This window comes from Dasypus novemcinctus, chromosome 9 (assembly GCF_030445035.2).
Source record: "Dasypus novemcinctus isolate mDasNov1 chromosome 9, mDasNov1.1.hap2, whole genome shotgun sequence".
NCBI lineage: Eukaryota > Metazoa > Chordata > Mammalia > Cingulata > Dasypodidae > Dasypus > Dasypus novemcinctus.
The window spans coordinates 13,900,061-13,926,821 of record NC_080681.1 but is presented as its reverse complement, the minus strand read 5'-3'; the positions used below and the strand labels follow the sequence as shown (position 1 = coordinate 13,926,821).

Genomic DNA, 26,761 nt, shown 5'->3' with positions numbered 1-26,761 from the left:
TGAAATGGAGTCAGAAAGTTACCAGTCTGTTTGTGCAACATCTAAGTAAGCTTTCCTTCCTCCTTCTCCTTGACCCATGTGGTGACCAGATGCAGTCAGCCCCCTGTTGCACAGATGAGGAAGGGACGGAAAACTGCTTCCAGGGCCGGAGGCTGCTCTGCGTTGGGGCGTGCAGGCTGCAGATGCGCTCAGGGGCCTCTCTAGTCAGATCTGTTGGCCCCCCCCCACCTCTCGCCGCTCCCCCCCCCCCCCCGCCTCTTTGTTTTGAAGAAGAAGGCAGCAGTTAGGATTTCACAGGGAGGTGAGCAGGGAGGAACCTCGGTACGTCTCTAAGTACCACACTCAGTCCATAGAAATTTGGAGTAACTTGTGTTTGCCAGGCATGGGGCGGGTGGGCAGTGGAGGGTGGACACACGGATGAACGCACCTGGGTTCCTGCTCTCAAGGTGCTTCTTGTTTAGAAAAGGCACGTAACAAGTTATACCAGGGGGGCCGATGTAGCTCACGTGGTTGAGCGCCTGCTTCCCCCGTACGAGGTCCCAGGTTCATTCCCTGGTACCTCCTTAAAAAAAAAAACTTATGCCAGAAAGCCAGATGGCACGCGGGTTCAACGGTATTACCCAGGCAGCGCTGGGAAGGGCACCTTAGACCTCCTGCAGAGGGGGTGGAGGGCGTCCCCGGGGCCAGGTGGAGGGCCTGGAGCTGGCCCTGGAACGACCAGAAGGCTCTCGGGAGGAGGGGGTGAGGCAGAGGGGTTTAGGCACTCGGCGTGGTGAGTTGGCCGGCGGGTGCCTTGGAAAGGGCCACGGGCTCTGCAGCGGGCAGTGGGGGAGTGGGGCCGCGTGGTGTTTCCAGAAGATGCTGCTGGAGGCAAACGGGAACAGCACACTGGGAATCGGCGGCGGTTGTCTAGATGCAGCGTGCAGGCCTGAACTAGAGCAGGGCGCAGCGGGAAAGGGGGTCAGAGCTGAGCGCGCTGCCCGGACGGGGTGACATTCCAACGTGGGGTGAAGGCGCGCGAGGTCGCGGGTAGAGCCACCCAGGCTTTGGGGCGCCCAGCCTCGGAGGCCCTGCTCTGATCCTCCGCTCGCGCCTCTGCTTTGCTCCCTGGGCCCCGGGCCTCCCAGCTCCAGCTCTTCCTCGCCTCCTGGACAGGAAGGCAAATGCGATTCCTGGCGCTGTGCCCCAATTCTTCTTGGCCCCTCCCCCACCCCTTCGTTCCTCGTGTCCCCCAGTTTCTCTTCCTCTGTGTCTTGGCACCTATCTCCTGTTCAAAGTTTTCCGTAAATGTTCTCTCACACTATTTTATAAACTAATTTGTTTTCAGTTAAAAAAAAAATAATGGTGCTGCATTTCTTGTCTGCCCTGGCTGTCTGTCAGAGACTTCTTCAATAAAACAGTTTAAGGGAAGCGGATGTGGCTCAAGCAGTTGGGTGCCCACCTACCACAGGGGAGGTCCTGGGTTCAGTTTCTGATGCCTCCGAAAGAAGATGAGCAGTACAATGAGCTGATGCGATGGGCTGGCATCAACAAGATGATGCAACGAGAAGAAAGAACAAGGAAACTCAGCAAGCAGGGAGTGGATGTGGCTCAAGTGATTGGGCACCTCCCTCCCACATGGGAGGTCCTGGGTTTGGTTCCCTGTGCCTCCTAAAAAGAAGACAAGCAGACACAGCACACAGCAAATGGACACAGAGTACAGACAGGAAGTGCAGACAACTGAGGGAAGGGCATAGAAATGAAAAAATAAATCTTAAATAAAACAACTTAAAATAACTCGGAGGAAGGTTTGTGCCTCTGATAATAGTCTGACTTGTTTTGGGCCCAGTGGAAGCCCAGGCTCTGAGGTAGTTAGGACGGCCGTTTGGGCCACAGCTTCTTGTCGCATGGAAATTAGGAAGCAGTCAGTATTCTCTAAGGGAAAGGGACCCAACTCAGTTCCCTCCCTCCACCCATCCTTCTTGAATTGGGCCTTGGACCTTGGGGGGCCGGGCCTTCTCCCGCTGCACCCACTTCTCGCGGCCCGTCGAGGCTTCCCCGTCGCACGGCTTTCTGTTCAAGCACGGGCATGGCCACAGCCCTCTTCCCGGGGCTGCGGGACTAAGGGCAGCCGAGCTAGGCACGCCCGTGGGCGAAGCGGGCGCGCGGGGCTGTGGTCGCGCCGCCGCTTTCCCGAAGGTGGCGGCTTCTCCACTTGGCGTCCCCCCCGGGGAGTCTGGCTTGGAAAACAAATGACTCAGTGTGCCCCGAGTCGTCTGGTACCACGTTTCTGTTGTCCATTTCCGAGGTGCTGGTGGTGCCAAATGCACCCCCACCGTGCCCCCTGCCAGCTCACTTTGGTCCTTCCTGAGGAGGAAAAGGGGATTTTTCAGCCAAATGTGTATCTGAAGGCTTCGATATTTTTAAATCTGTAAAGGGAAACAACACACGGCTTCCAGGTAGCAGCCGCTAACATTTGGGTCCTTCCTGTGTGCTGAGCCAGAGACACCTCAGCCCCAGGAGCGGGGCGCGGGGGCCTGACACCCCAGAAGGGCACCTCTCCCCGGTCGCAGGGCGAGCAGCCACCCCCCACCCTCTTGAGCTAAATGCCGAGGGCTGTGCTTGAAAATTGTCGGGGAGCCGTCAGCCCTCGGGCAGGAGATATTTTTACCTGTCTGTCTCCTAGTTGCACTATTTTTTTCTCCCTTTAAGAAAAGTCGCAGTTCACTTGCTCAGTCCTGCTTCTGTCGTCTGTGCTATTCTGAGTTGTAAGCTGCATCCGTTGCTAAGTGACAGATCTGGCACGGAGGGCTCTCTCGGCTCTCGAGCCCCCCCCGAGTTGTGCTGTAAGTAATTGAGGCATTCCTGTCAGGGTACCATGGAGTTTAATCATCTGATGTCTGCTCATGAAAGTAACCTTACAAGCCACCCCAGCTCCTGCAGAGGGATAAGTAGAGCGCTGGCCACCAGCGCTGTCCCACAGTGGCCCCCGGGGAGCTCTCCATTGACAAGAGGGTGGCAGGACAGACTGGCTTCAGAACCTGCTGCGCCTAGAGCCTGAGGCCAGCGGCGCCCTGCGCACACCCACATCCGAGAGGAAGCGCCTGCTGGACGTACGCTGGCGCTGAAAGGGCCTTAGAGATTATCCCGATCAACCCACTTTACACGCAGGGAGACTGAGGCCCGGGAACAGAAAGGCTGTGTCTCCACTTTGCACGGTTGGTGGTTGTCGGGGACCAGCAGCCGGCCGGCCTCCTGATGCCAGGGTCACGGCGGGCGCCACAGCACGCCGAGGCAGGGTCGAGGAACCCGCTCTCTCTGGGGCCCCTGTGCCCCCCGGGCCTGTCCGAGTCGATGCTTCAGGGTCACCGAGCGGGTCCGTGCCCATGCCCTGGTCTGGAAGCTGACCTTCGGCCAGCATGCGGGCTCCCCCGCAGAGGCGGGCGGGTGGGTGGGTCTGAGTCGCTGCCTCCGCTTTAAAGCACCTCTCATCCTGGAGAGGGCCCGAGCTCAGGAGTCAGCACCTGAGTGCCGGTGGCTGTGTGACCCGAGCCACGCCCGGCGCCTCCTGGGTCTCGTCTGAGACGCGCAGTGGCGGCCCCTGGGCTGCAGTGCGTCTCCCGGGAGCTCCCTGGAAGGGGCAGCAATTGCGAGTGCTTCGCGGGTGCCGGCAGGGTGGAGAACGGCGCAGCTTCTCCTCCTCCCGCTCTTACTGGGGCGACCCTGTGAGGGTCCCCCTGAGAGAAGCTGGCGCTCATGGGATAAGAAGCTTGCCCCAGGACAGGCAGCGGGATTGGACCCGGGCGGCCTGAGTCCTGAGCAGAATGACCACCCCACACTGTAGCAGGAAGGCATGTGGAAGAAAGCGTGTAAAATGTGGTGCCAGACTGTTTCAGACTATTACAAAGGGGAGCTTTTGTTTTTATTAATAATCATATTGCTGAACCTTTAATATGAAGCTTTGGATTATTTCAGGAGGTACCGGGAATTGAACCCAGAACCTCCTCTATGGGAGGCAGGTGCTCAGCCCCCTTGAGCCACACCCACTCCCTGGGCCTGGCCTACTTTTGAGAGTATAAAGGCAAGCAATGCCAGGCGTCCTTCCAGCTTGCCTTCGGCTCCTCCTGGGTGCCTGGCTCTGGTAGGCACTTCACTCCTGCAGGAGGGAACTGTCATTATTAAACAGACCCTGTGGACCCATGAGGAGATGAGCTTGCGTGGTGAAAGGGTCTTGTCCAAGAACCCACGGCCAGCACCTGCTGCCCACGTGCTCTGAGCACCAGCCAGAGCCCTCGCACGCCTGCCTCCTGCCCCCCCACCTTGCCTCTTCCCGCTCCGCCCCTGCCCCTTCTGCTCTGGTGGCCACTTGGCTTGGCCATCCCTGGAACCCGCCCGTACCGCGGCCCCCCGGGAGCTCTGTAGCTGCGTGCCCCCTGCTGGTGCTCTCCCCGCACGCCGCTGCCTGGCCTCCTGGTGCGGTGGCTCAGGCTTCTGCTCACACTTCACCTCCTCAGAGTCGCCCCCCCCTGCATAAAATAGCAGCCTCCTAGCTTGCTCCACACTCACTCTATTCTTTTTCCTTGCAGCACATATCACCACTGGCCATTTTATTGTATATTTGCTTATTTATTTAGTTTCTGGCCCTTCCACTAAAAATGTCATCTCCACCAGAGGAGAAACTTTGCGGACTGCTGCAGCCCTCAACTAGAACAGGTCCTGGCTCGCAGGAGACGCTCAGTGCCCATAGGCTGAATGAATGAATGAGTGAATGAGTGATTGAATGAATGGGATCTCACCTAGGCCTATCTGGCTTCAAAGCCTTCCACCGCCCACCTGACCACCTTCTCTCTGGGTGCCCACAGCTGGTCTGCCCAGTGGGTGGGCCTCCCCAGGGAAGCCTGTGGCCAGGGTGTCAGGAGGACTGGGTGGCCTTGAGCAAGTCCCTTCCTCTCTCTGGGCCTTGGTTTCCTCATGTGTAAGATGGGAATGGGAAGCAGATGTAGCTCGAGTGGTTGAGCACCCACTTCCCACATACAAGGTCCCGGGTTCGATCTCCGCTACCTCCTAAAAAAAAAAAGATTGAATCAGACGATTGCTAAGGCCCCTCAAGCTTTCGTATTTGAAGAGTCTGACTCTGCGGTTACCTGAGTGTATTCAGTGAGTGCAGTCGAGCCCCGGGCCTCGGCTTGCAAGTTCCTTTCAGCACTTTCCCAGTCTACAAACCTCCTGCAGTGCAGGGTGCTTGAAGTGGCTTGTGTTGAGGCGATGCTGACGTGGGTATCCTTGGCCTTGATGCTTCCTGGTGTAGAATGATGATCGCCCACCCCGCCTCCCAGCCCTGCCTCCCCTTGGTGACCAGGCTTTCCACTCACCAGGCTGTTTATGGGCAAACGCAGGCTCCAGCTGGCCGGAGTCCAGGTACATTCTGCAGCCTCCCGGGCGCCCCCTCGGTGCCCTCCAGCTGCGGCGTCAGACACGCCTCTCGGCCGGCAGGTGTTTCTGGTCAAGCCCCGCTGCAGGCCCAGGAGCCGGCAGAGGCCCCGGCCGAGGCGCCCGGTGATCGCCGTCCCCAGGGCAGCCTGAGCCTCCTCCCCAGCTCTCGTTCTGATAGAAGCTCTTGCCTGGGGCCCTTGGGCAAGAGGGGCGTCTGGACTGGCAGCCGTTGCAGATGCCTGGTGTCTTCCAGTCGGGAGCCCTGGGACAGGGCTGGCAGCTGGGACGGGGTCACGGGGCTCCCCACTGCCAGGCTCCAGGGGCGCCCTTCTCACCACACAGCAGGCAGTGCAGCCGCCCCAGGGGGAGGCGTCCCTGGACTCCCCAGCGCCACCTCGGGGTGGTCTCCTGGCCTGGGTGGAGCGCTCGGTTGACGCAGGACCCGTCCCCTCCCCTCCCCCCACAGAGAAGGGGCCCGGAGGGACCAGAAGAGGGACAAAGGGGGAGCAAACGAGCCTGGGGGGTGGCTGGCAGGTGAGAAGCAGCCTCCCTCCAGGGGGGCCTCCCCTGCAGCCAGCGGACAAGGCGGGGTGACTGGAGGGCGACTCTTGTTCACATCAGACTGCCCTCTCGGGCTGGCAGACCCCCCCCCTTATAATCCATGCTCTGCCTGGAGCCCTTAACTCTAATTGGACACTTCAGCCACGTGCCAGGCACTATTCTAAACACTTTACACTTAACTTCCTTTTAATTTTTTAATTTAAAAAATTGTCATTGTGTGAGTCCTGTTACCTGCCGTAACCATTGCAAAGGGTGCAGTTCAGTGGCATTTAGTGTATTCGGGATGTTGGCCCACCGCTGCCTCTCTCTAGTTTCCAAGCTTGCTCATCTGTTAGGTAACCACTCCGCAGTCTCTTACCCCTACCCCAGGAACCACGGATCTGCTTTCTGACTCCATGCATTTGCCTACTCTGGACATTTCACATTTGAAAACGTGTAATATGTGACCTTTTGTGCCGACGTCTTTCATTAGTATAATGTTTCCAGGGTTCATCCAAGTTGTAGCATATATCAGTATTTCATTCCTTTTGGGGGCTGTATAATAGTCCATCATGTGTATTTAATAATCTCTTTGATCCCCACAATAACCCAGGGAGTAGAAGTTCTTGTCTTCCCCACTTAACGTGAGAGGAAAGAGAGGTTACGTAATATGCGAGGGTGAGTGGCAGAGTCAGGCTTAAATTCCAGCTGCAGCCTGTGCAGCTCGGCCGCCTCTGGACGCTCCCTGGGCTCCAGGGTGGGGCCCTCTAGCCCTCTGGCTCTTTGTGCCCTGGCCCAGGCCAGCAGGGGTGATACATGGAGTCCCGGGAGAGAGCTGCGTCTCGGGAATTCTGACCTCTTCTAGGCAGGCTGTCCCTGTCATTCACCCCAAAGTCCGACACCCTGTCCGTTCCTGGAGTGGGAGTGGGGCGAGCACTAAAGACTCACTGCTCCCCTTGGAGAAGACAGGCCGGGCGGGGTCAGCCGCTGATGGGGCTCCCCCCAGTCGCCCCCATCCGCCAGGCTCCCGGCTTCACCACGGGTGTAACAGACTCGGACCTGGCTGACTCGCAGGGCGGGTCTTTGCAGGACTCGGCCAGGAGGTCTGGCCAGAGCCTGGCAGGAAGGGAGCCCGGCGCTGGCCCGTGCCACTCGGGCGGTGCACCCGAGGAGCACCAACAGGGCGCGCGTCTTGCGGAGACAGTTCCTCTAATAAAGTAATTACAGAGCCGGGTAATTTGCATCCCTCGAAAGATGCAGGGCAACGGCAGGCCGGGGCGTGCGCGTGTTTAATTTTAACTCCTCCACCCTCCCCTGAACGAGGAGGTGCCTTGAAATGCAGCAGAACGTCTCCAAAGGATTCGTGTTCAGCCTGCTCCCCTTCTTGAAGGGAAAGCATGCGAGACACACGAGCAGGGAGAGCGGCCGGGGAGGGTTTTGCACGGCCCGCCTGTGCGGTGCAGACATTATCTGCCGGGAAGCTGTCGCTCCAGGATGGAGAGCCAGCTTGGCGGCCCGCAGATAATGTCAGCGCTGAGCGATGCCCCAGGGCTTGTTGGCACCCGGTGACGCTTCCAGGGCCCCGGTGCCAGCAGCGCTAGCCGGGCCCGGTCAGCTTGTGCTCCTGCCTGGGAATGAAGGGGGGCCATAGGAGCTGGTGTCCAGGGGCCCCAAGATGAGGCCTCAGGGGCTTTTCTTTGCACGCACTGTCGTGCCTTTGAATCACCCGGCATCCTGGAAAAACGCAAAGCGTGGTTCGTGGGTCTGGGGTGGGCCCGAGACCCTCGTTTCTGACGCGCCCGCGTGGTGCTGCGGTCCGTGGTTGCCTCTCGGGTGGAGCACAAGAGGCTGGGTCCCGGTCGCCTCCTGGCCACCCCACGAGGGGCAGGCCGTGGGGTCCTGGACTTTCCCACCTCTGCAGTCAGGAAAGGGAGCCCAGCCGGGGACGGCCCTTTGGGGCTTGGCGTGGGGTTTTACTAATTCTGTCTCTTTAGGTTTACCTCTCTAGTGGTGTTTAGGCAAGGCCCGTGGGAACAACCGAGTTCGTTGACCTGGAGCCCCCCCAAAGCGGGCGCCCCAGGATGGGCAGGGAAGGCAGGCTCGATGCGCCTGCGGTTCACCGGGCCGCTGACCAGGCTCAGGGGCATCGTCTGGGCCCCGCCGCCCTCCCGCCCCCCTGCCGCACCCAGCTAAATCCTGTCCTGCCTGCCTGGCCTCACAGGTCCCCGATGAGAAGGCGCTGACGGCCGCCGCGCCCCGCCTTCTCCGCGCGCTCGGGAGCCGGGCCGCGCGGCCCCGCGGCACCGATGCCGAAGAACAGCAAGGTGACCCAGCGCGAGCACAGCGGCGAGCATGTCACGGAGTCGGTGGCCGACCTGCTGGCCCTCGAGGAGCCCATGGACTACAAGCAGAGCACGCTGAACGTGGCCGGCGAGGCGGGGGGCAAGCCGAAGGCGGCGGCGGAGGAGCCGGACGCCGAGGACCGGCCGGCCTGGAACAGCAAGCTGCAGTACATCCTGGCGCAGATCGGCTTCTCCGTGGGCCTCGGCAACATCTGGAGGTTTCCCTACCTGTGCCAGAAAAATGGAGGAGGTGAGAGGCGGCCGGCCCCGTCCTGGGGGTGCCCCGCAAGCAGGCTGGGGGGTCGGAAGGAGCATCCCCTTGCCAGGGCAGAACGGGGCAGGCTGGAGGTCAGGATTCCAGAGTGTGACCCCCCCGAATGGCTGGGATGATGCCCGATAGGTGTTCGGGGGCCGCAGGGCTTGGGGGGCAGCTCGTGCGCGCGGGGTCAGAGCCCAGCCTGGCCCGTCAGCGCTGGGACCTGCTACAGGTCACTTCACCTCTCTGTTGCTCATCTGTAAAGCAGGGTAATAGCAGTTCCCGCCTCTCAGGATAGCTGGGAGGGTCAGATCAGCTTCCTGTGTAAAACGCTCCGCACTGAATCTGACACCTAGTAAAGTGCAAATGTTGCCTGTTGTTATTGAATTCTTGCTGTGTGCCAGGTACCGTTCAGAGCACTTAATGGATGTTAGGTTGACTACGTGAAACTGCTGACATTTGGGCCTTTTTGAGCAACCAGAGCACCAATGTCATGTCATTCAATGTAATGCTAACTCATCAAATCCTCCCAAGAAGGAGTTATCATCATTTTCATTTTAGAGACTGCCAAACGGAGGCACAGAGAGGTTAGGTAACTTGCTCAAGGTCACACAGCTAGTGATAAAGTCAGGATTTAACCCTGGATGGCCTGGCCCCAGAATCTGAGGACCTCACCACCACATGGTGGGAGGGGGCCCTCACGCTGCCGCTGTGTTTAATCCCCCTCGAGGATGTGGCCTTTGGTACTGAACACCCACCATCACTCCAGTCCCCAGACAAGTCGAGGTCCCCAGGCCTTGCCCCCACCACCTCTGAGGCAGACTGGAATTTTCCAGAGGCACCTTGCTCTGAAGCCTGAAGAAAACTAACTGAAAACAGAGGAGGATCCTACAGGCTGAAAGCAGTGGTGTTCCCGAGCCTTGAACCTCCCGTCCTGGGAAAGTAACTTGAGCCAGCAGAGCGTTTTCTTGTCCTGAAGCCCCTTGCACTCAGCCTGCTGGTAGCCACTGCCTCGTAGTCCCCTCCCCTCCCTGCTCTGTGCACTCTCCCCAGAGCTGAAACTTCCCCTGGGAACACTCCCCTCCTCCCAGGACGAAGGCTCTTCCTGGTTCAGACAGCAAACTCCGCCTGGGAGATGGTGCCTCCTTGCCAGGGTCTCTCCAGGGGCAGCGGGGGAGAGTGGCCGCTTGGCCCCCGGGATTGAGTTAGGCCAGAGGCTTCTGTCTTTCCACCGCGGCACGTTATATTCACCACGTGGTCTCCTTGCTTTGAGCGATCCTTGTATTCAGCCAGCAGCTGCCACTCAGAGCTGCTGGTCATCTTAGCACGGCCAAGCCCAGGACACTGAGCTGATACAAGGCAAGACCAAAGCAAGGAAACCAATGTAAGTGCCTGGTCTCCTTTCTGCTCTGTGAGATGTTGAGATTGGCTCAGAGGTACCCTGCATGACTGGGGAGGACATGTGGCGTTTGGGGACTTGAGCTGAGAACCTCTAACTGAGTTCTTTCTGGTTTAGATGATCCATTCTGCCTGGGCCCTCGGCGCTAAGTTACAGTCTTTCTGTACACACACACGTACACACACACACACACACACACAGAGCGTTCTTGCCGAAGTTTGCCCATTCATTGTCACCAGTCAACTGCCAGATATCAAGAACCGTCCCCAGAAGAAAAAAGTCAACCTCGGGATTCTGATCCCTCCATTCCCGGGTCCTGCCTTAATCCACTCGGGTTTCTGGCCTCCCTTTTTTATCCCTACCTTTACCTGGCCTGTATTTTTGGGGTTTTGTAGGAAGTCACCTTAAATATTTTTTGGAAGGAGGCACATTATCCCAGGAAGGAGACAACTGTTTGGTCTAAGAGTTGGTGTGCTGTGGTTTTGAGCCATGGGTGGTCCGGTAAAACTTTGCTTAATTCTGGATCTAAACTCCAGAACTCTGCTTAGCTCTGAAAGATGCTGACAGTTTCTTTCTTCTGCATCTTCTTAGTTTGCATTTTTTTTGTTTGTTTTTCGGAGAAGGAGACAAGTGTTTATCAGATTCTTATTGTGGGTAGCATTGAATTCTCACAACAGCCCTGTGCATTCGGTATAGGGCCAAACCATATGACGTGGCCATTTTTTGTAAGTTGAAATGGTCAAATATCAGTAATTTCCTATGCTCTACTTAGTATTTCCATCCTCTTTATACAAATGGGAAAGCAGCAGCACCAAGAGGTCAAGTCATTTTCCCAGAGTCTTACAGAGCCGTGATTCCTGCCCAGGAAGATTCCAGACCGCAGGTCTGGGTCATCGTCCCAACTCAGCCTGCATCTCCACAGGCTGAAATGAAGGTGGTGGTTCTAGTGGCTAAGCTGCTCGAGCAGCTGTAAAATAGGTTGGATTTTTTTTAAGAGTTATTTTATTTACTTCTTTCTCCCCGCCCCCTTGTTGTTTGCGCTTGCTGTGTCTGTTCATCTTCTTTGTTTCTTAAGGCAGCACTGGGAACTAAATCCAGGACCTCCAGTATAGGAGGGAGGCACCCAATCGTTTAAGCCACCTCCATTCCCTGCTTGGTTGTGTCTCTCATTACCTTCTTCCTCCTGTGTGTCTTGTTGCGTCAGCTTGCCCCGCCTACCTGTTGCACCGGCTTGCTGCCTTTTTTAGGAGGCACCGGGAACCGAACCATGGACCTCCCGTGTGGTAGGCAGGAGCTCAATCGCTTGAGCCACGTCTCCTCCGCAATAGATTGCATTTTAACAACAGGAACTTATTAACTTACAAGCTTATAGTTTGGGGGCTGAAAAATCAAGGCATCATCCAGGTGATGCTTTCTTCCCGGAAAACTGATGGCCAGTGATCCTGGACTCCCCTGCCACATGGCAAAGCACATGGTGGTGTCTGCTGTTCTCTCCCTTCTCTTCTAGGTGTTGTTGCTTTCAGCTTCTAGCTTCTGTGGTTTTCTGTCTGAATTTCTTTTTTTCTTTTTTTTTTTTTTTCATTTCTCTCCCCTTCCCCCCTGGCTGTTGTCTGCTCTCTGCGTCCATTTGCTGTGTGTTCTTCTCTGACCACTTCTAACCTTATCAGCAGCACGGGAATCTGTGTTTCTTTTTGTTATGTCATCTTGCTGTGTCAGCTCTCCGTGTGCGCGGCGCCATTCCTGGGCAGGCTGCACTTTCTTTCATGCTGGGCGGCTCTCCTTACGGGGCGCACTCCTTGCTCATGGGGCTCCCCTTCGCAGGGGACACCCCTATGTGGCAGGGCACTCCTTGTGCACATCAACACTGCGTGTGGGCCGGCTCACCACCTAGGCCAGGAGGCCCTGGGTTTGAACCCTGGACCTCCCATGTGGTCGGCAGACACTGTCTGTTGAGCCACATCTGCTTCCCCCTGTCTGAATGTCATTCTCTTATAAAGGGCTCCAGTAAGAGGGCTAAGACCCACCCTGAACGAGCGGGGTCACACCTTAACTAACTTAAGATCCTGCTCACCAAAAGAGCCTGCTCAACGCTGGGGCCACTCCTCCAGGACTAGAGTAGCTGGAAGAACATGCTCTTTCTGGGGTGCATGCAGCTTCCCACCATCACAGTGATCTTCTAAGCCCCAGGAGTTAGCTGGCGCTCTGCCAGGGGCTCCAGGTGTTGGCAAAGGCATAGACTATCAGGGGCCAAGGGCGCCGCAGAGATCCTGGAGCTCCCTTTGCCATTGCCGAGTGCTGCTCAATTTCCCACCGCCCTGAAAGTGCGCCAGCTGCTCAGAGTGGCGACCTGAGGCTCCCAAAAGCCACTGAAACATCAAAGCGAATCCAGTGGCGTCTCTGAGCTGTGCTTTCTAAGGTGCAAGGGGGTGCATATCCACAGGGTTGATACGGGAAAGCGCCTCTGTCTGATGAACCAGAACCTCTGTCCGATGAACCAGAACCTCTGTTCACCCAGACAGCAGCCCCTGGAGGACTCTGGCTCTCAGGGCCTCGGGGTGGCTGGGAGACCTGCAGTCAAGGTCAGCGCCCTCGACCCGGGAGGGCAGACAGGTGGCCCGTCTTAGCTGCAGGACTGCTCTTTGGAATTACCTGGACACGCTTTCCTTTTTTTTTTTTTTTAAGATTTATTTATTTATTTTGAACCCACCCCCTGCCCCCTTGTTTTGTGCTCGCTGCTCTCTGTGGCCATTCGCTGTGTGTCCTTCTGTGTCTGCTTGTCTTCTCATTAGGCAGCACCAGGAACCGATCCTGGGACCTTCTGGAGTGGGAGAGAGGCGCTCAGTCTCTTGCGCCACCTCAGCTCCCTGGTCTGCTGCATCTCTTATCGTCTCCTCTGTGTCTCTTTTTGTTGCGTCATCTTGCTGTGCTGGCTCTCCGCGTGGACCAGCATGCCGCGCAGATCGGCGCTCCTGCGCGGGCCAGCTCTCCTTCCCCAGGAGGCCCTGGGAATCGAACCCTGGACCTCCCCTATGGTAGACAGGAGCCCATTCGCTTGAGCCACATCTGCTTCCCTGGACACACTTTCTTGATTTTTCGGGGGAGGAGAGAAGTGTCCACAGAGGATGCCAGACTGCTTTGCTGACACACTAAAGCCCATCCCCGCCACTCCCAGCCCAGGTCACGAGGGTGAAATACAAAACCAGCGAAGCCGTGTCCTTTGCCTTCCTGCAGCACATCACTTCTCTCCCCTTCCATTTCCCCTTGCCGGAGACCAAGAGCCTGAGTTAAAGACTGCGCCAGGGTCCTGAGCATGTGGTCCTTCAGTCCCTCCCTCCTCTCGGCACCACGAGGGGGCTGTTGGCTGGTGACACGTTGAACTGGTTAGCTGCTGGGCTGCATGGATGTTTGTGTTGAGTGAATTAGATGCTGCTGTCTAAAGCTGTGTGGGTCGCCTCCACCTGGAAGCTTTCCTGATTAGCTCCACTGAACCCTGACCCCTCCTTTGCTGTGTCCCCCAGTCCCCGGGCACCCAGTCGGCCCTGCGTCTGCAGCGTGTGAGTGCAAGTGTGTGTGCGTGCACGCTGACATTGCTTATGAGCATCTGAGCGTTCTGCCTCCTGGAATAGCGCAGGTGCCCCCTTTACTCCCATATCTGCTCACGCCCGGCATCAAGTAGACCCACAAGAGACTGTGGACAAGTGCCCAGGAGATGCCCGACCCCCAGAGCTCATTGGCAGGTCGGAGCTCCCATTTGGGGACTATGTGGGCTATAGTGTTCCCCTGGGGGGAAGCGGTGCACCTGGAGGTCTCCTGGAGACCCTGTGCTTCGAGGCTTGGTCTGGGGGTGCTGGGCGACCGGCCAGGAGCTTGGCGACGGGTGCCTGATGCTGCTGGATGGACAGGCAGGGGTGCTGGCGGCATCGCCAGCCTCTGGGTTGTCGGCCCAGCCCTCGGCGGGGAGCATTCGCCTGTGTCCAGACACAGTTTAATTCTCCTGCTAAATGTGCTGTCACCGGGAACCGAGACTGTGTCTGCAGCGAGGCCAGGACAGCAAGATTAATGCGTCATCTGGAATCTTGAGCGAGATCCATTCTATTTTTTATGATCCTCCCGGCCACGCTTTCCTGAGCTGCTAATTTCTCTCCCGTTCCTCCCAATTAGCTGTAGATTAATGGCGATTCGGGTCAGACCGTCTGTCCCTGGAGGGCTTCCAAGCTCTGCTTCCCGGGAGCTGCCCGGCGGCCGCGGCACCCGGCTCAGATGCCGGGAAGGCCGTGCCCCGGGGGTGGGTGAGCAGGGACCACACTGCCTGGGTCTGCATCCCTGGGGGCGAGAGGCGGTGTGAGCAGGTGTCCCCAGAGTGTGTCACCAAGCGAGTGCGTCTGTGTGAGTTGGCACGTGGGTTCCCGGAAGCGTTTTGGCGTGTGCATCTCTGTCCGAGGCTGGCCTTGGCAAAGGGAGGCGTCAACGTGCGTTTGGATTCCTCCCTTGAGGGCGGCCGGAGGAGGGACTGCCGCCCGCCCCCGGCCCTGCTGCCGGGCTGCAGACGCCCGCTCTCTCCCCAGGTGCCTACCTGGTACCCTACCTGGTGCTGCTCATCATCATCGGGATCCCGCTCTTCTTCCTGGAGCTGGCCGTGGGCCAGAGGATCCGCCGCGGCAGCATCGGCGTGTGGCACTACGTGTGCCCCCGGCTGGGGGGCATCGGCTTCTCCAGCTGCATAGTGAGTCGGGAGCTAGGGGCGCAAGGGCCGGCAGGCCGGGGCTGTGCGCGGGGGCGAGGGCGGGCGGCGGCCCCTGGACGGGAGAAGGGCTGTGGCCGGTGCCCTGGAGCACACCAAGCCGGAAGCTGGTTACCCCGCCTGGACGGGACGTATGCTCGCGACGCCGCGGCCCGCGTTCTCTGGGGGCCTGCGGACCACCCCAGACGCCTCCTCTCTCTTACCAGCCCGTCCGCTCCCCGGGAGGAGAGGCCCTTGCTCCTCTCCTTGGGGAAAGTATGTTTTAACTGGTGAATGGCCAGCGCAGGAGAAGGCCACTCAGTCCTGGGGCTCAGGGTCTCCTTGCCGTTTCTCAGGATGGGGGCAGTGACCTTGGACTGACCCAGGAGGGGTGCGGCTGAGAGCAGTAGGAGACAGGGGCACCCCCACCCACCGCCACCCTGGGCCTGGCTGGGCAGCACCGTGAGAGGCCCAGGCTCATCCCGGAGGCAGGAGGCTGCAGGTGAAACCCTGTGCAGCGCTCGAGGGGAGGAAACCAAGCTTCCCTCAGAACAGAGCGGATAACAGCTGCACTCTGCTTCTGGGAGGCGCTGAGCATTGACAGGCCTGGCCCCAGGCCGGCCCCAACCTGCCTTCGACTGAGCTGGGCAGAGGGTCTGGGTGGCCCCCTGCCCTCAGGCTGAGCATCACTTGTGCACAGGTCGGCCCAGCCGAATCCAGCCCCCTCTGCTGAGGCTGGCCACGTGCGGCCTGTGCATGGGTGTCCTCTCCCGGTGAGGCAGGCGCGGGAGCTCACGTCACCCGTGTGCAGGAGCAGGCGCACTCAGCCAGCGCACTACCCAGCAGTCCCTCTGGCGTGTGATGCTGCCGGACCCTTGGCGACGGAGGGGACCTGCCGGTGTCCAGAATGGATGCCCACGTCCCAGCAGTCCCGCTGGCCTGTGATGCCACTGGGCCCCTGGGCCCAGAGGACCTGCTGGTGTCCAGAACGGATGCCCACATCCGTGAGCACCAACGCGTCGCTTTCAAAGCCACCCCGCGGGCCCTCTGCCCGAGCCCCTGCACTGCTCTTTTAGACACAATTCGAGTTATATTGTTTCCAAGCCTACTGCAGCTTAGCAAGAAATGAGGACAACAAGAGAGTAATACCCGAGAGAAGCAAGGACATAGGCCGCCAATAAAAAGGCCCACGAAGCCTCAAAGGGCACCCCAGGCTGGGGGCCATTTACCAGGGGGCAGAAAGCTGCGCCTGCCTCCACAGCCCGGGGGCATCTCTGTCATTATGCTCCTGAGTCATCAGGAAGTGATGGAGAAGGGCTCCATGCATCCGAGAAGGTCGGACTGGAAAGGATTAACGTCGTAAGAGTTTGTTGCTTAAAGGAGTTTTGATATCTGAGAAGTCCTTTCGTGGGTTCCCTGAATTCCAGATAAATGGAGGGAAAGGAGGCCCCCAGCTGCCCTCATCTCGTTCCTCATCTTCCTTAACCTCGGCTGTGCCGCTGGGTGCTGGGTGGCTGGCGTCACGCTGGCCTCGGGGTGGGGGAAGGTGTTGCCGGCAGCCCCCTTACCCGCCTGTGCCCTCGTCCTCAGGTCTGCCTCTTTGTTGGGCTGTATTATAATGTCATCATCGGGTGGAGCATCTTCTATTTCTTCAAGTCCTTCCAGTACCCACTGCCCTGGAGTGAATGTCCTGTCATCAGGAATGGGACTGCGGCAGGCAAGTAGGGGACCCCTGCGGGAGGCCATCCGGGGACCCCAGCCAGCCCTGTCCCAGCAAGGAGCCAGAGGCTGAGGACACAGATTTGGGGTTTCGTTGACTTGCTGTGCCACCTTGGATAAGTCATTTCACCTCTCTGATCCTCATTTCCCCTTCCCCAGTGTGCTGACCTTGTGCTGACCTGTCCCACAGGGTTCTTCTTTTTTTTTTTTTAAAGATTTATTTATTTATTTTATTTCCCCCCCTCCCCTGGTTGTCTGTTCTTGGTGTCTATTTGTTGCGTCTTGTTTCTTTGTCTGCTTTTGTTTCTTTGTCCGCTTCTGTTGTCGTCAGCAGCACGGGAAGTGTGGGCGGCGCCATTCCTGGGCAGGCTGCACTTTCTTTACACGCTGGGCGGCTCTCCTCACGGGCGCACTCCTTGCGCGTGGGGCTCCCCCACGCGGGGGACACCCCTGTGTGGCAGGGCACTCCTTGCGCACATCAGCACTGCGCATGGCCAGCTCCACACGGGTCAAGGAGGCCCGGGGTTTGAACCGCGGACCTCCCATATGGTAGACGGACGCCCTAACCACTGGGCCAAAGTCCGTTTCCCCACAGGGTTCTTATAGGAATTGAATTATAGGAATTGAATGAAATACTAAATATAGGTAAAATGCTGGACATTGGGAATTTTGCTGTTTGCTGTTACTCTAACACCATCCCATCTGGGAACAACCTTAATTTGCCTGCCAGTCCTAGCCAGGACTGGATGGGTATCCCACTGCCCAGATGGGAAACCTGAGGCCCAAAGGTGACTTTCCCAAGGTTACACCCATTTAACTGAAGATCTGGTCTCCAGCTCTCAGCTTAGGCCCTTCCCCGAGTGACATTAGGCCAATTCAGCCTACACTTCCCGCCCTCCGGGGTCGACATGGGCAGGAATTGGCTTGGGGGGCCCAGACATCCCCCAGGGGCCCAGGCGCCCCCTGTGTCTGCCAGCCCATGCTGACCCAGGACGAGCACGCCCCCCCCCCGCCCACCCTCAGCCGCCCCTCGCCCTCCGCTGCCCCGGGAAGGGGTCGGGCAGAGGGGCGGGCCCCAGCAGCCCCCCCTGAGGCCCTGCGGCCCTGGCTGCGGTTTCAGTGGTGGAGGCGGAATGTGAGAAGAGCTCGGCCACTACCTACTTCTGGTACCGGGAGGCCCTGGACATCTCCAACTCCATCTCGGAGAGCGGGGGCCTCAACTGGAAGATGACGCTGTGCCTCCTGGTGGCCTGGAGCATCGTCGGCATGGCTGTGGTCAAGGGCATCCAGTCCTCGGGGAAGGTGAGCTGTGGGGGTGCCCCGACCAGATGCGAGGCAGGGGGCTGGGGTCCCGGGACGCCCCGTGCAGTCCTGAGTGGAGTCGGGCTCCGGGGCAGCTTGGGCTGACGCCAGGGTCCCCCTGGAGAGGGGGCAGTCCAGCCAGCAGGGTGGGCTTGCGGGACCCTCCCTGGCCTGGCCGCCAGCCGCCTCCCTGCGAGCCTTCGAGAGCCGGGAAGCCAGAAGGACTCACCCAGGCACATCCGCCTGGACCCTGGCCCTCGGGCAAAATCCCCAGGAGAACCGCCTCTGAGCAATTTCTGCTAAAACCCAGCAGCTCCCCTGGCTACGGCGACAGGGCTCTTTGAGCGGGTGAGCACGACGGGGACCTCGGAGGCCGCTGAAGGCGTCTCTGTACCCGCCGGAGGGCGCGGGCCAGCCGAGCCCCTTCTCCCTGCAGCTCGGGTCTTTTTAAAGTAACGGCCCCTTCTCCGTGTCACGCGTCAGTGTTCATGGACCGCTGGGAAGGGTGTTAGACATCCCGGAGCCCGATCTGCTCCTCCGCCAGATGAGGAAACTGAGGCTCAGAGAGCAGCGTGCCTGAGAGCATACAGCCAGCGAGACTCAGGGCTGGGCCTGTGCCGGCCTGGATGTGCAGGAAGCCGAGCCCCCGAGAGGGCGCGGGGCCGCCACTTGCCTCTTCGCACCCCAAAGCCCAGCATCGGGTCTGCGCATCAAGGCCCTGAGCACGCACTGCTGCCTGTATGAAGGCATTCGGCGCGCAAGAACCTCGAGAGTTAGGGAGTACTATGCCCATTTTATAGAGCAGGAGACGGAGGCACGTCCAAGCTGAGTAGTTAACTAGCTCCGGGTCGCATGGCTGCTCGCCCGTGCAGCCAGATCAGAGCTCCGTCAGCTTGACGTGCGCTCTCTCCCTGCGTACCTTCCTGCCCAAGCAGCCCTCCTATTGATTTGTTTCAGGACCGGAAGCGTTTTCTGAGAATCTGCTCTGTGTGGGTGTCTGTACCTGGCACGTGGGGTATAGAAGTGCTTGTGGTCCCTGCCAGAAAAGAGCGTGTGGTTTATTATCCCAAGAGACCAGCGCTTTCTCTGGATGGCTGCTCGGGGGCCGAGTCTATAAAGGAGCCCCGAGGGCAGGGGACATCCTGTGGGGGACCCACCAGAGCAGGGGAAGCAAGGCTACATGAGACGTGGAGAAACGAGGGCAGAGCGGAGGGTTCCCTCGTGCCTGGGGGGCCCCTGAAGGAGAAGACGAGCCCCAGCTGCCTCCAGCTCATCCATGCCCCTGCCTCTGCCTTGGCTCAAAGCCAGACCCATGGAGGGCTTGGCCCTGTGCCCAGGGGTGCCAGGGCGGGCTCTGCTTTCGGCTGCCACCCGACGAGGCTCGTGCGCCGCAGCTGGCGGGGTGGGGCGGGCGGCAGCTCCGGGCTCTGCCCCACGATGGGTCCCTGTCCCGTCCGCAGGTGATGTATTTCAGCTCCCTCTTCCCGTATGTGGTGCTGGCCTGCTTCCTGGTGCGGGGGCTGCTGCTGCGAGGGGCCGTCGACGGCATCCTACACATGTTCACCCCCAAGGTAAGGGTTCTGGAGCCCCCCGCACGCCGGGGCCCACCCCCTGCTGCACCGGGCAATTCGGGGGGCCCGGAGCAGCCCCTGCCGCGTGTCGGTGTCATGTCAGGCCCTAGAGGAGGGTGCGGGTAAAGGGCATGGGCCCCGCCCTCGAGCTCCCGAGGAGCGGGCGGTCACGTCGCTTTGGGTGAAATCGGTGGGTGCTTCCTGGAGGAGGTGACACCTGAAATGAGCCTCAGAGCAGGTGTGATGTCCCGGAGGGGCCCTAGGACGTCACAATCACAGCAAAGCACAGGTGCAGGGGTGTGGAGGTGGGAAAGCATGGGCACCCTGGAGAGTGGTGGATGGCAGGTTCCGTGGGGTGGGGGGAGCCAGGGTGGGGCGTTTCAGTGGGTGGGTCCGTGGCAACAGAAACCGAGAAGATGCCTATGAAACAAAAGCCCCCTCTGGGAGTCCCAGTCTGTACCCCAATCGGGGAAATGAGGTTGCTGTTTCACGAAAGATAATAAATCCCATGGGTGGCGACGTTAGCCTTACCACACCCGTTCGCACCTGCTCTCCTTGAATCCTCGCAGCAGCCCGGGGAGGGAGACAGAGCAGGCTCACTGCTCACGTTTAGTAGAGGTGGTGGCAGAGGCTCAACCATCGTCAAGTTGTATACCTGAGTTTTCCAAAAGTGGTCCTTTGCCACCGTGTGGCCTTGCCTTGCTGTGACCCTTCGGATCCCCGGACCCTGCTGACATGAGCCAGTCCACTGAGGAACGAGAGAATGTCCAATGCAGAGCAGCATGCCCGTCGAGCCGCCCGAGCGGCGTGCGTTCATGACCTCAGCTGGTCGTGCCAGGGTGTCCCGCTCCAAGTGCCAGCTGGCCGGCCAGCAGCCAGGGGGCCTGTGAGGCTCCTCGGCACAGCTGGAGGCCTGGTCGCCTGGGCCACCTTGCACCTCGCTCGTGGACCCAAACACGGGCACTTATCCAGAAAGGTCCTCCAGGGAGACACAGGGAGAGGCACGTAGATCTCCTGGGGTTTTACTCCCCCGTTCCCTCCCGACCTCTGTGCGCAGGCTCCTGATTTGGGGGTAGCAATGGCCAGGGCATAACCTAATCCATCATCCCCAGACAGCATAAAATGGCCCCGGGTTCTTGGCTGTAACATCTGAGCTATCCGCAGGAACGACCGCAAGCGTCCACTTCACGAAGCACTGGGTGGTTTTCTCGAGGCCTGAATGTGAAATTGAGCCGGGCGGCCGGCTGTCGGGTTGTGAACGCGTGATATCTAACAGAGAAGGAAAAAATGCAAAAATGGTGTCTTTGGGGGGAAATAGCTGTAAAAAGAAAGCCAACTGGTTTTTATGAATTACTTCAACTCTTGCTTCTACAATCATGATCTGTGTAACAGAGGACGTTGTATGCTCTTGTGATGCTCATAAAAGTGGAGATTCACAAAGGTCTCCTGATGGGTCCTGCGTGGCGTCAAGTCCCTGCTTTGTAACTCCAGGAACCAGGGGAACGGATTCGCCAGGATTGGCTACCCGTCCCTGGCATAGGCACTCTTAAACTTCTTGTTAATTGTAAAATAAGTCTGTTATAGAAGTTGAGAGAGGTTCAGTTATTTGCGGATAGAAAGGCCAGGACTCGGGAATGATTTTGAGAAGGAAAAAGGATTTATTGACAGCTGGCCCAACACGGGAGCTTTCTGTTTCAAACCTGAGCCCGGAACAAGGTTTTCAAGTTCCTTTAATACAGGGTGGGGAGCCAAATGGTGCTTTTATGAAAGAAAACTACTTTCTTTGTTAGTTAAGTGTTTGTCTGAGTACCAGGTAGGTTTTGAATTAACATATCGCCCACACCTCTGGTGAGCTTGAATTAGCATCTTGCCCACATTCTGTCTGGAAGCAACCTTGAATACACATTCAGTCTTCCATCCTTTCTGAACATTCAAAGCCCGTAGGGCCTATAGCACTTAACTGGATTCCTAGAGACTAGGCAACTTGGATACAGAACTAGATGATTTTGAATTTATGCACAGACTATATTTCCCATTCGAGGCCAAGTCCAAGTTCCCTTAAGCTTGGGCATCACCGCCATCAGAGTTTCCCTGGACTGACTGGTATGTATATAGAGTTTGCATTGCTCAATGGCCTCCCGGGACTGGAGTCGTTGCCATGGTCACCACGGGCAGCACTGCAGCCTCTCACTGTCCCACACCTACAAGTCAGGACACAAAGGGACGAACAGCCTCCCACCCATAGCCCACATCAACCAGGCTTAGTGCCCTGATCCCATTCCCTTCCTTCCTCAAAGACAGCCACTATCGTGAATTGGGGGTTTATTCTGCTCTTGCACTTTTAAGAAATTTGTAGGACATACAAGTGTTCCCACAAAGGAAGTACAGCATGTGTGCATAGTTTTAAACTTTGTATTATAATGTCATAACACTATACATGTCCTTCTATGACTTGCTTTTATATTTAGTCAGCACTGTTTTTTGAGGTCTATCCATATTGGTATAGGTCGCTCTAGTGCATTCATTTTCAATGCTGTATAGTGTTCCACTGTAAGACTAAACTAAAATTTATCAGCTCTCAAGTTAATGGTCATTTAAGTTGTTTACAGGTTTTCACCACTGCTAATTATGTCACAATTAACATTCTTGCACAGGTCTTCCCGTGTACATATTTCCCTAGGATATATATATGTATAGGGGTGGGATTATTGAGCCAAATATCAGTTTTACGGGATATTGGCTAAATTGCTCTCCAAAGCGATTATATGTGTTAACACTCTCTCCGACTGTATATGAGACTCGCAGTAGCTCCGCACTTGTCAGATGTCAATTTTTGCCAATCGGAAGCAACACCATTTCCAAATCCATTCCTGAATGTTGAAGAAACGTAGTGTGGTTTCCCTTGAGCATTCCTATCGTGACTCTTCATGATAGGAAGCTTTAAAAGACCAAACCCAGGAGACCCTACAGGAGCCAGGCCACCAGGGTCAGCACAAGGAGATCCCCAGCCAGTGGACTCTTGTGACTTTCAGGTGGGGGGGGGTGGCGCTATGGGGCTGATCTTGGGACTTGCCTGCGGGATGAGTCCCTGAGGCAGATCCCCATGAGGGGACGTGTTGGGCAGGAAGAAGGGCCCTTAAGGGACTTAGAGGCCACATTTCGCCCCCTGGGGCCCCCTTCACAGCTGGTGCAGCTGTTTGCTGGAGGCCAAGGAGGCGGATGGTGGTGACTGAATGAAGTTCCTATTTACAAATGCCCCCAGGCCATCTGCAGAAAGGGTGAACCCACTTTCAGAAACAATCGCCCACATGCTGCAAACTACTGTTGCAGAGCTGTGACTGTTTCAGCACAGGATTGGGGAGAAATGGGGAGCCGTTTCAGGTTCTTGCCCTAGCATGGCGCCGTGGAGTGCCAGGTCACCACACACAGTTGCCCAGGCAGCGCACTGCTTCATTCGTATAGAGTGCAGTGTGAATGACGTTCTCAGGGGGTGGCCCTGTGGCAGCCCTGGCAGAGTCCAGGAAGGTTTTTGGTCAGAGCATCTCAGAATCCATCTGGGAGAAGCAGAGGTTCTCCATGGGTTTTGCTGAATGACCTGGCAGGTGCTACTACTACAAAGACTTCCCACATCAGAAATAATCCCAGGGAATTGGAGCTGGAATTACTGGATGTGATGAATACTGGGTCCCCAGGACACCATCGGGACCCACGGGCGTCTTCATGGGACTTGTCCTCATGTTACTGGCCGGGGAGCCTCTTGGATTCCTCGGGCAGCTTCCCTCCTGATTACTTTCTCTCCACCCAGTTAGAATCTGGGTGGGCATGGGGACCACGCCCCTACACGTGTGATTCGCACAACCTCAAGGGGTGGGGTATGGTGCATCTTCTAACCGCCCAAACTCTCGGGGATGCTTGTTGTGATTCCGGCTGTTCCCGTCCCAGCCCAGCAGTTCCGCCTCCCATATTCACCCTGCAGGTGCACTCACACACAAGCAAAATGGTCCGCGTGCAATGTCGGTCATTACGGCGTTTGCTTCAATAGTGTCGCCGGAGTTGTGTTCCACGTTCTTGGTTACGTCGTAAGAACGAATTCAGAGACGCACCACGGTGGTAAGAAAGTTAGAAGAGAGTGGAATAGAGACGAGGTACACACTCAGACGCGCGTGCGGGCGTGCTTGAGGTAGAGAGGTGTGCTCTCTGCCATGGGGTCCCTGCGTTCTGGGCTCCAGGGCTCCAGGGTCTGCACTGATTGGCGTATTTGGGGAAAAGCGAGGGCAATTCATGTGATGGCTTGAATCTCTTAAGGCTCGCTCTTTGGTGGTGACTGGCTGCTGGCTGCTGTCCGTGAGGGGTCCACGAGGTGGGCGGTGCTGCCCCTCCTGCAGCTGTTGGGGGTGTGCTGCAAATTGCCCCGGTAACTTGCTTGTGCCAGTCAGCAGGTGGATGTGTCAGCAGGCTGTGGCCTCAGCCTCTCTTACCAGGTGGTGTTTGTGTGGCTAATTGGGGTTTCAGCCCCTCTTCCTCAGGTCTTTATTCTGTCCTGCCTCAACAGCAAAAGGTTGAAAACATACATGACCCATCATTCATTTATTCACTCATTAACGAATGTTCCCTGCATGCCAGGGGACGTCATTCACACTGTGGTCTATATGAATGGAGCAGTGCGCTGCCCGGGCCGCTATGTGCACTGGCATACCATCTCAGGGCAAGAACAGGCAGTGGCTCCCAGGGCATTTCATTTCACCCCAGTCCTGTGCCTGGAAATACGCCAGGGTCCTGGGAATACGCCAGTGAACAAAGCAGAAAAATGTCCAGTCCTCATGGAGCTTATATTCTAGCAGAGGGAGACTGAAAATGTAATGTAAGATAAAGAAGGTGTCATTGGATGATGCTTCTAAGAAGAAAAATAGAGTAGAGAAAGAAAGGATTAGGGGCATTGGGGGTTGGTACTTTTATATAGGGGCCAAGGAAGGCCTAACTGAGAAGGGAACGTTTGAGCGAAGACCTGAAGGAGGGGAGGGAGGGAGCTGCATGGGTATTTGCAGGTAGCACTGTCCAAGCTGAGTCAGCAGCGGGTGAAGAGGCCTTGAGATGGGATGTGTCTGGCCTATTCAAGGAGGCCAGGGGGTCAGAAATAAGAGGGGAAACTGGTGGGACACGCAGCCAGGGAGGCAGTGGGGAGCGGCACTAGGGGGGTCCTGGAGGCCAGGGAAGGAAGTTGGCTTTAATTCTGGGTGAAATGGGAACTGCTGAGCAGAGCAATGGCAGGGCCCAAGCCCTGTCTAGGAAGGTCACGCTGTCTGCTGTAGAAAATCCTGCACAGAAGCAGGGAGAGGGCCTGGGAGGCTCCTGCAGCTGCCCAGGTGACAGAGGCCACAGGTGACCTTAGCCAGGGGACAGAGACCACAGGTGACTTCAGCCAGGAGACAGAGGCCACAGGTGACCTCAGCCAGGAGACAGAGGCCACAGGTGACCTCAGCCAGGGGACAGAGGCCGCAGGTGACCTAACCAGGAGACCTCAGCCAGGTGACAGAGGCCAGAGGTAACCTCAGCCAGGTGACAGAGGCCGGAGGTGAGCTCAGCCAGGGGACAGAGGCTGCAGGTGACCTCAGCCAGGGGACAGAGGCCGTAGGTGACCTCAGCCAGGTGACAGGCTGCAGGTGAGCTCAGCCAGGGGACAGAGGCCGCAGGTGATCTCAGCTAGGGGACAGAGGCCGGAGGTGACCTCAACCAGGTGACAGAGGCCGCAGGTGACCTCAGCCAGGTGACAGAGGCCGCAGGTGACCTCAGCCATGGGACAGAGGCCAGAGGTGACCTCAACCAGGTGACCGAGACCACAGGTGACAGAGGCCACAGGTGACCTCAGCCAGCAGACAGAGGCCACAGGTGACCTCAACCAGGTGACAGAGGCCGGAGGTGACCTCAGTCAGGTGACAGAGGCTGCAGGTGACAGAGGCCACAGGTGACCTCAGCCACAGGGCAGAGGCCAGAGGTGACCTCAGCCAGGTGACAGAGGCCACAGGTGACCTCAACCAGGAGACCTCAGCCAGATGACAGAGGCCGGAGGTGACCTCAGCCAGGTGACAGAGGCTGCAGGTGACCTCAACCAGGTGACAGAGGCCGGAGGTGACCTCAGCCAGGTGACAGAGGCCACAGGTGACCTCAGCCAGGTGACAGAGGCCGGAGGTGACCTCAACCAGGTGACAGAGGCTGCAGGTGACCTCAGCCAGGTGACAGAGGCCGCAGGTGAGCTCAGCCTGTGCTGTGTAGGTATCATGCTGGGGACAAAGTCTAATAGTAATGGCTTTAAGGGAAAATGAGAGGTGAGAATAGGAGGCAAGTAATAGGAATCATTTATTTTGAGGAGTTTTGCTGTAAATGGGGAGCAGAGAAATGAAAAATGTCAATGTGCTGCCAGACGCCACGTGGACAGAGAAGGAAGAAATGGGAGGGTAACTGGAGAGGACTAAGAGATCAAGGGGGTTAATTCGAGTTAGACATGACAAAAATAACCATCATATGCTGCTGGTGGGCCTGTAAAATGGCACAGCCACTTTAAAAAGCAGTCTGGTAGTTCTGCAAAGGGTTAACATGGAGTTAGCCTAGGACCCAACAATGCCCTTCGTTGGCACGCAGCCAAGAGGAGTGCAAACCTGCGGCCACACAGCACTTGTACATGAATGTTCTTAGCACCCTTATTTATAATAGAAAGCAGAAGCCACCCAAGTGCCCACTAACTGATGAATGGAAAAGTAAAACATAGTATATCCATATAATGGAATATTATTCAGCCATAAAAAGGAATGGCGTAGAGACACATGTTGTGAAATGGTCGGACCTTGAAACCATTACGCTAAGTAAAAGGAGCCAGTCACAAAAGACCACACGTGGTATGATTCTTTTTATATCAGGGGCTCTCAACCTTTTTATTCCACAGACCCCTTTGCCAGTCAAGTCAAAACCATGGACCCCTTACTAAGTCCACACTATACTATTATTCAAAAATAAATATATCACACCCATACCAACATGTCCCCAGAAGAATAATGTTTTTTTTTAATTTCAATTCAAGCTCATGGACCCCTTCTTAAGAACTCCCAGTATGAAATGTCTAGAAGTGGCAAATCTATAGAGACAGGAAGTAGATCTTTGGTTGCTTGGAGCTTGGAGAGAGGTTAGGAAGTGGGGACCAGAATGAGCAGGGACTGCAAATGGGTTTGGGGTTTCTTTTTGGGAGAATGAAAATGTTCTAAATTGATTGAGGTGATGGTTTCACAATCCTATGAATATACTAAAAACCATTAATTTGTACATCTAAAAATATACTAGTCCAGAAAAGGGGGAGAAATCTATGGTATAGGGGAGGAGGGGACCAAAGCCCTTGAAAAGATGAGAGAAAAGATCTGGGGTCCAAGTGGAGGCCCTGATCTTAGCTAGGACCACACACATTGCCCATGGTACAGGAAGGAAGGACCAGTCTGGGCCCAGATGCTGGCAGGG

General features: G+C 57.1%; 1 protein-coding gene across 2 annotated transcripts in view; it reads left to right on the top strand.

The window, feature by feature from the left end:
• SLC6A17 (solute carrier family 6 member 17) overlaps positions 1-26,761 on the top strand; it is a 54,692-nt gene that overhangs the window by 8,067 nt on the left and 19,864 nt on the right. For both annotated transcript variants that reach the window (XM_058303068.2, XM_058303069.2), the window contains exons 2-6: positions 8,174-8,544; positions 14,515-14,672; positions 16,260-16,386; positions 17,509-17,690; positions 19,151-19,261. In XM_058303068.2, the coding sequence (XP_058159051.1) occupies positions 8,259-8,544; positions 14,515-14,672; positions 16,260-16,386; positions 17,509-17,690; positions 19,151-19,261 (864 nt within the window). In that variant the 5' untranslated portion in view covers positions 8,174-8,258. The remainder of the gene's footprint in view (positions 1-8,173; positions 8,545-14,514; positions 14,673-16,259; positions 16,387-17,508; positions 17,691-19,150; positions 19,262-26,761) is intronic.